Consider the following 15429-nt stretch of genomic DNA (forward strand, 5'->3'; position numbering starts at 1 on the left):
AGGAGCTTTGTGGATTCTCTCTCTTGCTGTCTCTCTCTTTCTTTCTCCTCTGGGATTGGGCCATAATTTAAAAAAAAAAATTAGGACAGGTCCCAGAGCTCATTAGAGACACGCCTGAGGCCACACACAGGGTTATAACAGGGCCAAGGCCTCTGAGAGGAGAACAATGTATCTCCGATTTAAACATAAGGTGGGGTCTCTCAAAATGCCCTAAACACCATATCTGTTACAATGATGATAAAGCTGCACGGGGTGATAAAGGCCTTTGCCACTCCATGCAACCACAGGGTATACATCACCATGAAGATGTTGCCTCTTTTTCCCACTTACATCACCCCTCCCACCAAAATCAGTTTTTATATGTTACTACTCCATTCGTTCCAATGAGACATTTTCTGACAATGTCCCACCTGCAGGGTTGGAGATACAGGCATGTCTTCATTTGCTTTCTTGTTCATTATGATGTGTAGAATGTGTACCAAATTTCAATGATTTATGACAAACACATTTTGTTCAAGATGTGAGGCAGCCCCTCTGCCTCACATTCTGCCATCATTTGCTCCTTTGCCTCATGTTTTAACATGTAAAGATAAGATACTAAAATAACTGGGGGTCAAAGTTGGAGTCAGGTCGTCAAAAGTATCCAAATCAAATATTAATCGATGCTAAAACTAGTATCAAAATTAGATACTCATTTTAGCAGGTATTGATACTAAAAAAGTCCCCTTCACAGGACAGAAATGTTGAGCTGTATCAGAACTAATATAAGACACATAGCCTAGTATACACCCATGGACCACTATGGAAACTACTTGGACCACTGAGGAATTACACAGATATAAGGACACATGGGAATAGAAAAGAAAGTACCATCATTTACTGTGGAAAATCACATTCTTCTAGAGAGGACTTCCGGGTCGGCGCCGAGAGAGATGGCAGCCTAATTCTGCTCTCTTGCCAGTACATAACAAATTACACCCCCTCAGCAACTAAGACAACTGAATTCAACAAATAAATGGTGGAATGGATGGGGGAACAAAAAAGAAGGACGTCGTACTAAAAGTCTCCGAAACAAAGCAATGGAACAAGATGTTGAAAGAGAAGAAAATGTGGCTAACGCCCCAGCGTGGCAGGAGATGCTACCAGGCCTGGTAACAATATTGGAAGATTTAAAGCAGGAAATAAGAAACAGATTTGCGTCGTTTAAAGAAGAAGTGAAAGCTGATATCAGAAAAGAATTTGACGCATTTAGAGCTGAAATAAACAAGAAACTTTCCGACAATGATAAAGAGTTACAGGAGCAGAAAGCGGCTATAAAGGACGCGCAGGCGCGCGTTCATGAGGTCGAGGAGTGGAATCTAGAAGTTAAAGAAATCTTGCTAATGCTTCTTAAGGAACAAAAGATGTTAAAAGACAAACTAACGGATTTGGAGGGAAGGTCAAGGCGAAACAACGTGCGCATTTTTGGAGTACCAGAGGGCGCGGAGGGAGACTCACCCCCCCGCTATGTGGAGGAGCTGCTGCGGAGAGAGTTGGATTTACCCGCGGAGACCCAGCTCAAGATTCAACGCACACACAGGGCTTTGGGTGAAAGACCGACACACGGAGCGACACCACGGTCTATGATTGTGAACTTTCTCCAGTTTGACACGAAAGAATTGATACTCAAGAAAGCCTGGCAGAAGCGTTTGAAAATAGATGGAAAACCTATATACTTTGATCGCGATTATGCCCAAGATGTGGTTCAAAAACGAAACGCTTATGGAGGCATAAAGAAAGCGCTAAAAGAAAACGGGGTCAGATTTCAGACACCTAAGACAAAGATAAGAATTCACGGGACTAACGGGACCAGAACATATGGAAATCACGTGATGCAGCGGAAGAAATGAAGAAACGGAGTTTTGATGTAACGACTGGGTCTACGGAGAGAGAAGACGAGGTGCAGCGGAGGATTCAACAAGCCTGGTCATGGGAACGCACACACGGGATACACGGAGCAGATCTCCAGGACGGAGAGCGAGGGAGAGACTACAGGAGTTTCGGAGATAAAACATAAGAGTATCATGGGAGGTAACTGCTAGGAGGAAAACAAATAAATACATTTAAATAGTAAAGAATAAATAAAAAGTTTACCAATATAAACACTACTAAATTAGACAAGCATTTGGAAATCCGGCAGTATGCTTCTCTTTATAAAAAAAAAAAAAAAAAAGTCCCACGAAAAAAATAATGATACTGGCAAGAGGAAATTGAAAGTAGTTGGACATAGTAGAATGGAAGTTAGACTTTCTGAGTCAACACTTCCATCTACAGAGGGGCCCTTCTTTTGTGGGAGGCTTTACCTCTCCCCTACCAACAGGACACTAGGGTCACCCATAGGCCCAGACTTTTACCAGGGGGTACTGTTCTTTAATATTTTAGTTAGAGTTCATAAGGTTCACTGGGTTGTTACGGTCACGCTGTCAGTATTTTTTTCCTTGGTTAAAGATGTGTACCAGTAAAGTGAAGATTGTCTCTCTGAACGTGAATGGCTTAAACAATCCTATTAAAAGGAGCAAGGTTCTTAAAAAGTTAAAGAAGGAAAAGGCAGTGATCATTTACCTACAAGAAACTCATCTGTATTTGACATAGTGGCTATGGAAACAGAAGGAACATTAATATGCTGTGGAGATTGGAACATTGTCTTGAATCATACTTTAGACTCAAGTAAAGTTAAGAAAAACAGTAAAACATATTTGTCACGATATATCAATACAACATTAAATGAATTGGGGATTATAGATGTCTGGTGAGAATGTCATCCATTAGAAAGGGACTACACATTCTACTCAGCTCCACACTTAACTTATACAAGAATAGACTACATTTTTATGAACAAAGAAGACAGGTTTAGAATATTAGAATGTAAGATAAGAGCAGCTGATTTGTCAGATCACTGTGCATTGAATCTAACATTGGACCTTAGTAGGAAAATTAAAAATACAAACTGGAGACTCAATGTTGGAATGCTTAACAATAAACAATTAAGGGAAAAGCTAAAGACTGAAATCAGTAATTATAAAAAAAGAAAACTGTAATAGTGAAACAGATCCCACAATGGTGTGGGATGCCATGAAGGCTGTAATGAGGCAAACTGATATCACATGCAGCATATATAAAAAAAAAGGAAAATATTAGACTACCAGACTGCCACAGAGGAATTACAAAAACTTGAAAAATTACATAAGAAATGTAACAATCAAGAGGTACTAGATAAGATTAAAGAAACAAGGGGAAAAATTGATAAGATATTAACAGAAGAAGTGGAAAAAAATATTAGGTTTCTGAAACAAACATATTATGAAGGAGGATCAAAATTAACAAAATCACTTGCTAGACGTTTGAGAAATAAACAACAATCTAACACGATCTACAAAATAAGAGAGCCGATAACGGAAAACTTAGTTTACAAACCAGAAGAAATTGAAAAAACATTTGAAAAATATTATTCTAAACTTTATTCCCAACCTAAATCAGCAGATGATGAGACAATTAGAGATTTTTTAAACTCATTAGATTTACCAAATATAGGAGTGTCCCAAAATTCAATATTATGTTCGCCTATCACAGAAAAAGAACTAGAAAGTACAATAAAACGAATGAAGTCCAACAAGACCCCTGGAACGGATGGGTTCCCAGTGGAATGGTACAGGACCTTCAAAGAAGAGTTGAACCCATTATTATTATCATCGTTTAACCACACTCTGAAAAATGGAGTTTTACCTCCCTCGTGGAGAGAAGCAATAATTATGATTATCCATAAAGAACAAAGAATATTGTGAAAGTTATAGACCAATATCAATATTAAATTGTGACTACAAAATATATACGTCAATTATATCTAATAGATTCCAAACATTTCTTTCCGATATGAGAGATGAGGATCAGGCAGGTTTTATTAGAGGACGACAAACCCAAGACAATATAAGGAGGACTTTACATATAATCGAACAAGCACAAAAAACAAACAAAAGCGCACTTATTTTGAGTCTGGATGCCGAAAAGGCTTTTGACTGCGTTGGCTGGAGATTTTTGTATTGTTGTTTGGAAAGATTTGGCCTTAATACACAGTCAATCACTTGTGTCAGGACACTGTACCAAGATCCAAAAGCGAGACTAAAGATAATAATAATACATTTTATTTGTTAGGCGCCTTTCAAGGCTCTCAAGGTCGCCGTACACATATACACACATACACAATACAAATAGAACAATGTAAAATGATTAAAAAATACATTTAAAAACAAATATAGATTAAAAGACAGAGCAGTTATGGTCAGAGTGGTCAGGATGAGAAGGCCTTTCTAAGATAAATGGCAGTCTCACAAACTGGTTTACCCTGGAAAGATCTGCGAGACAGGGGTGCAGCTTGTCACCAACCCTCTTTGCAATATTTATTCAACCATTGGCACACGCTATAAGGCAGGAAGAGGGAATAATAGGTATTAAAATTAAGGATATAGAGCATAAGGTGGGGCTATTTGCTGACGATGTCCTAATTTACTTAAAACAACCAGATGTATGTTTACCTAAATTAATGGACTTATTAAATTATTTTGGCTATCTATCGGGTTATAAACTGAATATTGAGAAAACGCAGGTTCTCCTCTTAAACTGTAACCCTCCATTAAAAATATTGCAGCAATATGATTTCAAGTGGAATAAAAAATCAATAGACTACTTAGGAATAAAGATTACAAATAACTTTAACACATTATGAGACCAACTATAAACCTTTGAACCAACAAATATACAAAGACATGGAAAGATGGGAGGTTTTATTGTTAGATCTACATGCCAGAATCGAGACAATTAAGATGAATGTCCTGCTGAGAATTTTGTATCTTTTCCAGTCCCTGCCAGTGTCAATACCAGCTAATCAATTTGTGGAGTGGAACAAAAAAATCTCAAGATTCATATGGAATGGAGCCAAACCAAGAATTAAATTTTCAACACTTCAATTACCAAAAAATGAAGGTGGATTGGCCCTGCCAAATCTAGAAGAGTATTTCTATGCAGCCCAGCTCAAATCTTTGAGTTGCTGGTGTGACTCTGAATGCACGGCCAAGTGGAAACAAATTGAGGTGAATAATGTTTGCCATGTACAAGCAATGATTGCAAACAAAAGACTGTTTAAAGAAAATGTAACAAAGTTAGACTGTGTGGTCAAGTTCACTCTGGATGTCTGGTTCAGAATTGTAAAAAGATTCAAAATAGAGAAAGAGATTAAACTTTTAAGTTGGCTAGCATATGATACAAATTTTAAACCAGGAATTATGAATACCAAATTTTAAGAGTGGGCAAATAAAGGATTGAATATTATAGGAACATTCATTAAGGAAGGGGAAATGGTAAGCTTTCAAAATATAAAGCATAGATTTGATTTAGAACATCAGGAATTCTATATGTACCTGCAAGTGAGAGACTATTACCAAAGAGAAATCAGACCGGACCTCCCGAGGGAACTGAATATAATTACTGTGACACTTTGGGATGCATATAAGAACAAGAGTGCAAAAATTATATCTAAATGGTATAAAGGTTTGGGGGTTAACAGGAAAAATACGTCGTTATACATTAGGGATAAATGGGTGAAAGAAATAAAAGAAGAAATAAGTGATGATAACTGGTATAAAATTTGGCAAAACCAGATAACCTCAACTAATTCAACAAACTGGAGAATCTTTTGCTGGAAGAACATCATCAGATTTTTCATCACACCAAAGATTAAAAAAGCATCTCTATCAGTGGATCAACCATGTTGGAGACATTGTGGGGAGTATAATGTGGGACATGCACATGTGTTTTGGCAGTGCAACAAGGTGTCACTATTTTGGGAAACTTTGGGCAAAGAAATGGAGAAAATATTGGGGTACACACTATCAAGGTCATGCATAACGATGTATTTTGGGCGGACTACTGACGCGCATATCCCAAAAAAGGACCACTACTTGATTAAGGTATTACTGGCAGCATCAAAAAAAGCCATTACACGCAAATGGCACAAGGAAGACCCCCCTACGCTGGACAACTGGAGGGACATTGTGGAAGAAATTCACGCCATGGAGAGACTTACATATGTTTTAAGGTTACAAAAGGAAAAATATGAAGAAAACTGGGACAAATGTTTTTTTTTATTTAAATGACGGCTGACCGAATGTTCATTGTTATATTGTTGTATTTTTGAAAATAATAAAATATAAGTTACAAAAAAAAGAAAATCACATTCTATTGTCTAAAGAAAAAGGGCTTTTATTATTATAGTGGTATCAGAATCTGTATCTAGTATCAAGTCTATTCCTTAATATCAAAATCGAGTTTGAAATATCGTGACAACACTGTTGACTAGACTAAAAAAACTGACTGAATTAGAACAAAAATGTTCTAAATGAACAGTATCAGTTTTAACTGCTGTCCCATCTATATTAACTGTGACTGGCCTATAGAATGGTGTGATGTCATCTGAAATCCAGCATTAAACCTGGATGACTCTGAGCTGCAGGTGTGAAAGCAGTTGGCCTCTGCCCTTCACGCTGCAGTTGCTGGTTTCTGCAGATTCAACCAGTTTGACCTAAAGAGTGAAAGTGCAGAAGCACAGAACAAGTCCTGGTCTAGCCCTGGTCTAGTTCTGGTCTAGTCCTAGTCTAGTCCTGGTCTAGTTCTGATCTAGTCCTGGTCTAGTTCTGGTCTAGTCCTAGTCTAATCCTGGTCTAGCTCTGGTCTATTCCTGGTCTAGTCCATGTAAGGACAGTGGAACAAGGCTTAGTCTAAAACAGGATCAGGACTAACACAGTAATCAAATCTCATCTGTAAATCTGTGACTGGATCTTTACAATAAGTAAAACACTCAATTCAAACCCATGGACAGAGAGCTTCCTCTGGCTGACAGCTCCAACAAAGCCTAGTTTCACTGTCCACAGACTTACATGGCCCCAAACACGAGCTGCTGTTACCTGCAGAGTCAAATGGCTCTGAACAGTCAGTCATTTCATCAAAGATAAATTCTGATGCTAAAATCTGTTTTGAAGAATTATTGAAAGATTTATATAAAAAACAGCCTTTTCAAAACAGTTTCACATTTGACTAGACTTTAGTGAGTGAGAATGACAGTCCATTATTAGTGTAACTTGGGGCTTTTGTTTTCAACCTGAGGAGTCAATTGTAGAAATGTTCATTTTCATATTATATATTTATATTTTATTTCTTATTACATAAAGAAAAGGCCCCCTTAAGCACTTTTGGGGGTCACTGGCTGCACAGATGTCAGTGTTCTTCGCTCAGCAGCATAGATCCTGGGCTCTGTCTATCAGAGGAGATGTTTTATGGAGGGACAGGTCTCTGTAGGACAGGTCTTGTGGAGGTGCAGGTCTCTGTAGGACATGTCTTATGTAGGAGGCTCTGACTCTCTTTGAATTGTGTTTTTAGTTGTTTTAAAGTTCCAGTCACATATTTAGAGTGATACTGTAGTGGTCGACCTCATCCTGCTTTAGACAAGGCCTAGTTAAGCCTAGCCTAGAAGAGACCACATCAGTCCTGTACTAAAATATCTGCACTGGCTTCCTGTCGAGCTTAGAATCAAATTCAAAGTCCTCCTCCTGACATACAAAGCCCTAAACGGTATGGCCCCATCCTATTTGCAAGATGCTATTGTCCCATACCAGCCAAACAGAGCACTCCGCTCTCAGAATGCAGGACTATTAGTGGTTCCTAGAGTGTCTAAAAGTACAGTGGGAGGGAGAGCATTCAGTTACCAAGCTCCTGTGCTATGGAATCAACTCCCTGCTGATGTTAAACAGGCCCCCACAGTCTCTGTATTTAAGACCAGGCTTACAACCTTCCTCTTCAGTATATCTTATGACCAGGTTACTTAGTTTAATGTCACTCCGAACTAACTATGACCAGATTGGCTGGGAGTGACATTAAAACTTGGGATAAGACAGGCTGCAGTAGGAGATAACTAGCTGGGGGAAGTATGGCAACCTGAGCACTATCCTCTGCTTTGTCCTATTTTCTCATCAGCAATGCTATTCACATGTTGTCCCCTGTCCCACTCCCCCTGTGGAGTGTATCTCTTTCAGATGCCCCGATGACAGCTGGACCCTCTCCTCCTCCCCGCCTGGCCCTCCTCCTCGCCTGGCTCTCCTCCTTCTCGTCTGGTCTTCCTCCTCCTCGCCTGGCCGATTTTTCTTGTTTTGTCTGATTTTTCCTGTTGTTGTGTTTTTGTGTGTAGGCAGCACGGTGGCTGAGTGGCTCATGCCTCACAGCAAGAGGGTTTGGTTCGATCCCCGGGTCGCCCAGGCTTTTCTGTGTGGAGTTTTTCATGTTTCTCCCCGTGTCTGGATGGGTTTCCTCCGGGTACTCCGGTTTCCCCCATCAACCAAAACATGAACGCCCTTCGAGACAACTGTTGTTGTGATTTTGGGCATTACAAAAATAAATGAATTGAATTGAATTCCGCCTAAAGTCACATGAGTGCCCTGCACACATCAGCTTAGTTATGAGTGAGTTTGCTTCTGGATTCTACCCATTTTTACATGAGAGCACCCAAAATGTATGAAAGCACTGTTCTGAGAATCAGAGTACTGTGAAGTTGGTGAAAATGAGCTGTTCAGCTCCTGAAAATGCGAATGCATCAATAAAAGATGAAAACGCCTATAACTTTAGTTTGCAAAGTGATAAAATCAAACTTTAAAATCTATGTTGTACAAGTTCCCACAACCTTTTTGGCACAGCAAAAATTAAGTTGATATGTATTGTGGATTTTTCACAATTTCACTTTTCAAGTTCAGGGTGCCTATGGGAAATTGCATTGAATTCCACCTAAAGTCATATGAGTGCCCTGCACAAACCAACTTACTTATGAGTGAGTTTACTGCTGGATTATACTCATTTTTACTTGAGAAGCACCCACAATGTATAAAAGCACAGTTCTGATCACTTATATCAGAGTACTGTGAAGTTGGTGAAAAGGAACTGCTCAGCGCCTGAAAATGCGAATGCATCAATAAAAGATGAAAACGCCTATAACTTTAGTTTGCAAGGTGATAAACCCAAACTTTAAAATGTATGTTGTACAAGTCCCCAGGCCCTACTTTGCACAGCAAGAATTGAGTTGATATCTATTGTGAATTTTTCACAATTTCACTTTTCAAGTTCAAGGTGCCTATGGGAAATTGCATTGAATTCCGCCTAAAGTCATATGAGTGCCCTTCACAAACCAACTTACTTATGAGTGAGTTTGCTGCTGGATTCTATTCATTTTTACTCGAGAAGCACCCACAATGTATGAAAGCACAGTTCTGATCACTTATATCAGAGTACTGTGAAGTTGGTGAAAAGGAACTGCTCAGCGCCTGAAAATGCGAATGCATCAATAAAAGATGAAAACGCCTATAACTTTAGTTTGCAACGTGACAAACCCAAACTTTAAAATGTATGTTGTACAAGTCCCCACGCTCTATTTTGCACAGCAAGAATTGAGTTGATATGTATTGTGGATTTTTCACAATTTCACTTTTCAAGTTCAGGGTGCCTATGGGAAATTGCATGGAATTCCTCTCTCATATTCTCCCCCCTTCATATGGTTCATCCTAAGCCCCACCCCTTTTCTCTGTGACAGTCATATGAGTCATGACTTTTCATGACTTGTGACTTTTCTCTGATATCATTAACGTTGAGCCCTGCTCTTTTTTCCTCTGTGACAGTTGTGGGATTCACACTAAGATCCACCCCTTGCTCTGTGACGGTCATGTGATTTATGCTAATCACCTCCTTTTTTATTCCCCATCTACTTCTTTGTACTTCCTGTTTATTCCCTGTGTACTTTTGGATATTCCCTGGGTACTCTTTGTGTACCCAGTGAGTACACAAAATTCCCTGGGTACACAAAGACTACCCAGGAGTATACGCCATGTACTCCAGTGTACAAGGTGTATATTCCTGTGTACTCCTGTCAATTGTGTGTACTCCATATGTACTCCTGTGTACTTCTCTGTACTCTCTGTTAACTCCTGTGCACTCCCTGTGAACTCCTTTGTACTCAGTCTATTTTTGTGTACTCTCTGTGTACTAATTGTGTACTCCTGTACACTCACTGTATACTCCTTTGTACTCTCTGTGTACTCGTGTGTACTGCCTGTGTATTCCTTTGTACTCCCTGTATATTCACTGTTTACTCCTGTGTACTCCCTGTGTACTACATGGGTACTCCTGTGTACTCCCTACATACTGCTTGTGTACTCACTGTGTACCAACTCTGTACTCCCTGTTTACTGCTAGTGTACTCCTGTGTACCAACTCTGTACTCCCTGTTTACTGCTAGTGTACTCCTGTGTACTCTCTATGTATGCCTCGTGTACTCACTGTGTACTCCTCTGTATTCCCTGTGTTCTCTTGTGTACTCTCTGTGTACTCTTTGTTTACTCCCTGTCTACTCTTGTATACTCTTATTTTCTGTGTACTCCATTGCACTTCCATTGTACTCTCTGTGTAATCCTTTGTACTCGCTGTAAACTCCTGTGTCCTCCTTTGTATGCCCTGTCTACTCCTGTGTACTCCATGTGTATTCCCTGTGTACTTGCTGTGTACTCTCTGTGTAGTCCATGAGTACTCCTTTTTTACTCCCTTTCTACTCCATGTGTATTCCCTGTGTACACTTTGTGTACTCCAGTACACAAGTGATTACACAAGACTCCCTGGGTACACTCACTGTATACTCCTTTATGGTAAAGAAGGAGCTGAGCCCAAAGGCGAAGCTCTCGATTTACCGGTCAATCTACGTTCTGCCCTCACCTATGGTTATGAGCTCTGGGTAATGACCGAAAGGACAAGATCGTGGATACAAGCGTCCGAAATGTGTTTCCTCCGCAGAGTGGCCGGGCGCACCCTTAGGGATAGGGTGAGGAGCTCAGTCACACGGGAGGAGCTTGGAGTAGAGCCGCTGCTCCTACACGTTGAGAAGAGCCAGCTGAGGTGGCTCGGGCATCTGCTCAGGATGCCTCCTGGACGCCTCCCTAGGGAGGTGTTCTGGGCATGTCCCACCGGGAGGAGGCCCCGGGGAAGACCCAGGACACGCTGGAGGGACTATGTCTCTCGGCTGGCCTGGGAACGCCTTGGGGTCCCACCGGAGGAGCTGGAGGACTTGTCCGGGGTGAGGGAAGTCTGGGAGTCCCTGCTTAGACTGCTGCCCCCGCGACCCGGCCCCGGATAAGCGGAAAAAAATGGATGGATGGATAGATTTACAGGTTTCTCATCCATCTACACCAAACGTATTTTTACTAAACATCAGCCTGTCCAGGGACTACAGGTGGAAATTAGTATTTATGCTATAACCTGGCACCAGACATCTTTCCTGTTTTTTAAGGTCAGTGTAATGTTGTGCACTGTCCCTTTTTCAAATAAAAGCATACCATACCATACCATACCATTTTAATCCTGGTTTAGACCTGCTTAATTCATCATTTAGACCTGGTTTAATTCTTGATCTTGATCATGCTATATTAGGTGTGAGGGGATAATTCCTGATCTGATTTCTCAGTGTTTGAGAAGGGCCATGGGTGAAGGGAGGAGAAGGAGAGTGAAGAGTCCCGAGAGGGAGTTGATATAGCAAAGGGTACCCAAGGTTGGTCTGTGGGCAGGGGAGGTAATAGGGTGCTGCTGGGACTGAAACTTTTGCTTGGCCTGTCACAGACAGTGTACACTGGTCCCTTCTGTGTACAATGGTCTTTTCTGCATGAATGAATGAATGAATATTGTTTATTTGAGCATAATAAAAACAAACAAAAACAAAACAGTGTACACCCAGATCCCAAGTTTGTGCTCAAAAGGAGTAAGCCGAAGTAAAATACTTGTGTGCGCTTACCCCCCATAAACCGGTCTCTTCTACATATACTGGTCTCTTCTGTGTATACTGATCTCTTCTGTGTATACTGGTCTCTTCTGTGTATACTGGTCTCTTCTGTGTATACTGATCTCTTCTGTGTATACTGATCTCTTCTGTGTATACTGATCTCTTCTGTGTATACTGGTCTCTTCTGTGTATACTGGTCTCTTCTGTGTATACTGATCTCTTCTGTGTATACTGATCTCTTCTGTGTATACTGGTCTCTTCTGTGTATACTGGTCTCTTCTGTGTATACTGATCTCTTCTGTGTATACTGGTCTCTTCTGTGTATACTGGTCTCTTCTGTGTATACTGATCTCTTCTGTGTATACTGGTCTCTTCTACATATACTGGTCTCTTCTGTGTATACTGATCTCTTCTGTGTATACTGGTCTCTTCTACATATACTGGTCTCTTCTGTGTATACTGATCTCTTCTGTGTATACTGGTCTCTTCTGTGTATACTGGTCTCTTCTGTGTATACTGGTCTCTTCTGTGTATACTGGTCTCTTCTGTGTATACTGATCTCTTCTGTGTATACTGATCTCTTCTGTGTATACTGGTCTCTTCTGTGTATACTGGTCTCTTCTGTGTATACTGGTCTCTTCTGTGTATACTGGTCTCTTCTGTGTATACTGATCTCTTCTGTGTATACTGGTCTCTTCTGTGTATACTGGTCTCTTCGGTATATACAGATCTTCTTCCCTAGTTTCTTCTGTGTATATTGGTCTATTCTGTGCATATTGGTCTTTTCTGTGTATACAGTTTTTTTTTCCACTGGTCTCTTCTGTGTATACTAATCTCTTCTATGTATGCTGATCTTCTTCACTGGTCTCTTCTGCATATATTGGTCTATTCTGTATATATCGGTCTTTTCTGTGTATACTGTTTTTTGCACTGGTCTCTTCTGTATACACCAATCTCCCCTGCATATACTGGTCTCTCTCTATACTCTCTTGCATATTGGACTTTTCTGCATGAACAGTTTTTTTCACTGGTTTCTTTTGTGTATACTGGTCTCTTCTGTGTATACTGGCCTCTCTCACTTGCCTCTTCTGTGTATATGGGTTTATTCTGTTTATACTGGTCTCTTATGTATATACTAGTCTCTTTCAATTGTTTATTTTGTTTATACTGGTCTCTTCTGTGTACCCTGGTCTCTTCTGTATATACTAGTGTTTTCTTTGTTTCTTTGTCTTTTCTTTCTGTGTCGCCTCCATTTGTGAGGATAAATAAAAAAATAAAGAACCAAACAAAGTTAAACATGCGTAAAAATAAGCCTACTAATAAAAAACCTTTGCCACTAACTACTGAAAATGGTCTAAGGTCCTGACAGCAAAAGTCCACGCACTTGTCTGTGATGGTCTGCTTAGTGCGAAGAGGTGCGGTCTTTGGGACAAATGATAATATAGATGTTTGATCATCACTTTTGCCAGTACAGCTGTTTAAATGCCTGCTCAGTGTCGAGGTGCCAGTCTTTTTGCTCTCGTATGAAAGCAAAGCGCCACATTTACTACATTCAGCGAAGCCAACGCAAGTTTCTGTAGCATTTTCAACAATCAATTTGAAGCCACACCTCACTCTTGCCGGTGCGTGTTTGCCTTTTCAGTTCCCCTGTCTTTAGTTTATCCTTTACTTCTTACTGCTCCATATCAGGGATACCAGGTCTAAATAGATGTGGACTTGTGGAGGTGAAGAGGGGGCGTTCACGTGCGCAGAGTGTGCTCTGGCTCTGCGGCTCCTGTTTAGTAGTTAAATAGCAATTACCTTACAGCGCCTTCTGTTTTATCCAAATTATTTTTTTTATAACAAGTATTTCTAAGTTTAGTATCCACACATCGTTTTAGTATACATTTTTATAAACATATATTTATTTTTAAAAAGTCAGCTAGAGAGAAGCCGGCCCGACCCGACCCGAACGTAATGATTGACATTTTAGGCCCGACCCGCCTAAAATATATATATATATATATATATATATATATATATATATATATATATATATATATATATATATATATATATATATATATATATATATATATATATATATATATATATATATATATATATATATATACACACACATACATAGACTTTTATTGTGGAGGGGCAGAGGCGGATGCGCGAGTGCGTGTGTGCAGCTTGTCGCGCGCTCCCGCTGTCGGCCATTTCCCGAGTCTCCTCCGGACTCAGGCCAAATCCCGGACCGGCCCAAGAACGGCCCAAGACCCGGACCAGGACCAGAACCGGCCCCGTGCCCGCCTCCACCCCCGCCCCCCCTCCTCTCCTATTCGTGCGCGCGCGTGTCCGGAGCGGGCACGCGCACAGAACCGTGGCATGGAGCTGCGCGTACCGGCCTGCTCCACCTAGCCCCGGGACCTGGTCTAGACCTGGTTTAGTCCCGGTTTAGTGCGACTCCAGGTCTGGGATTGAACACTTCCGAACCGAGCCTCTTCATCTAGACTTTACACGCTCCCGAGGCGCCTTCCGCGGCCTCATCCCCGGGACACACAGCCGCGGAACACACAGCCTCGGGACAGCCAACTCCGGGATAGCCAGCCTCGGGGCACCCAGCAACGTGTCACCCAGGCCCCGGACACCCAGGCCCCGGACACCCAGCCATCGGACACCCAGTCCCGAGACACCCAGCCAGACCTGCGAGCTGTCCTGAAATCTGTGCCCGGAAAACACGCTCCAATCCTGCACTCTCAGGTCAGGAATACTGGCCCCCTCCCGCTCTGATTTAGACCGGAAGAGCTCAGTCCTGGCTTAGTCCTGCTTTAGTCCTGCTATAGTCCCGGTGTAGTTCTGCTTTAGTCTCAGTGTAGTCCTGTAGTCCTATAACGTGACTCCTATAACGTGAGTCTTATAACGTGATTGTTATAATCTAAATGTTATAATGTGACACTCACCATGGGAGCCCAAAGTCTTTCTGTCCTTGGGCCAGAGTGAGCACATGAGCAGGTCGAGGGCCAGACCTAAGGACAGCTTACACAGATGTCCTCCTCTGGTCTTTCACTCTGATATGAGAACACGGCACTTCCTACTTTCTTTCAATATTTCAACATTCAATTCTGCGGACCATATTAGACACCCAGAGGGCCAAGTTTGGCCCGCAGGCCCCACTTTGGGCACATCTAGTTTAAAAGAAACAGAATCATCAACTGAGATCATAAATTTAACACAGCTCCTCTGACCGGTCCAGGCTCTGAGCCGGTCTCAGGATGTCGGCGCCGCGGCAGACCTCATCAGTGACCCCGGCGGAGCAGCGGCTGCAGACCCTGTCGGCACTCCTGTCAGACCCGTTGCGCCTGTCAGACCTGGGGGCGGAGGTTCTGGGAGTGGAGACTCTTTTGGATCTTCTGCTGTGCTTCTGCTCTGAGTGCAGTCAAACGCCACTGAGGCGTGAGAAACATGTACAGGACTTCCTCGAGAGCGGTGAGTTTGCTCTTGCCTGCTCCTGTCTGCTCCTGCCTGCTCCTCTTTTTCTCTGCTCCTCTCCTCCT

The 15429-nt window shown here is 41.6% G+C and overlaps 1 protein-coding gene across 2 annotated transcripts in view; it reads left to right on the forward strand.

The window, feature by feature from the left end:
- The first annotated feature begins 14110 nt into the window (after window positions 1-14110).
- LOC117392634 (serine/threonine-protein kinase MRCK beta-like) overlaps window positions 14111-15429 on the forward strand; it is a 73929-nt gene continuing 72610 nt past the window's right edge. Inside the window, exons 1-2 of one of the 2 annotated variants that reach the window (XM_033990747.2) lie at window positions 14111-14635; window positions 15129-15361. In XM_033990747.2, coding sequence (XP_033846638.1) covers window positions 15148-15361 — 214 coding nt within the window. In that variant the 5' untranslated portion in view covers window positions 14111-14635; window positions 15129-15147. The remainder of the gene's footprint in view (window positions 14636-15128; window positions 15362-15429) is intronic. The other variant, XM_055232184.1, reaches the window with a different exon arrangement.

This window comes from Periophthalmus magnuspinnatus, chromosome 24 (assembly GCF_009829125.3).
Source record: "Periophthalmus magnuspinnatus isolate fPerMag1 chromosome 24, fPerMag1.2.pri, whole genome shotgun sequence".
In the NCBI taxonomy this organism is placed as follows: Eukaryota; Metazoa; Chordata; class Actinopteri; order Gobiiformes; family Gobiidae; genus Periophthalmus; species Periophthalmus magnuspinnatus.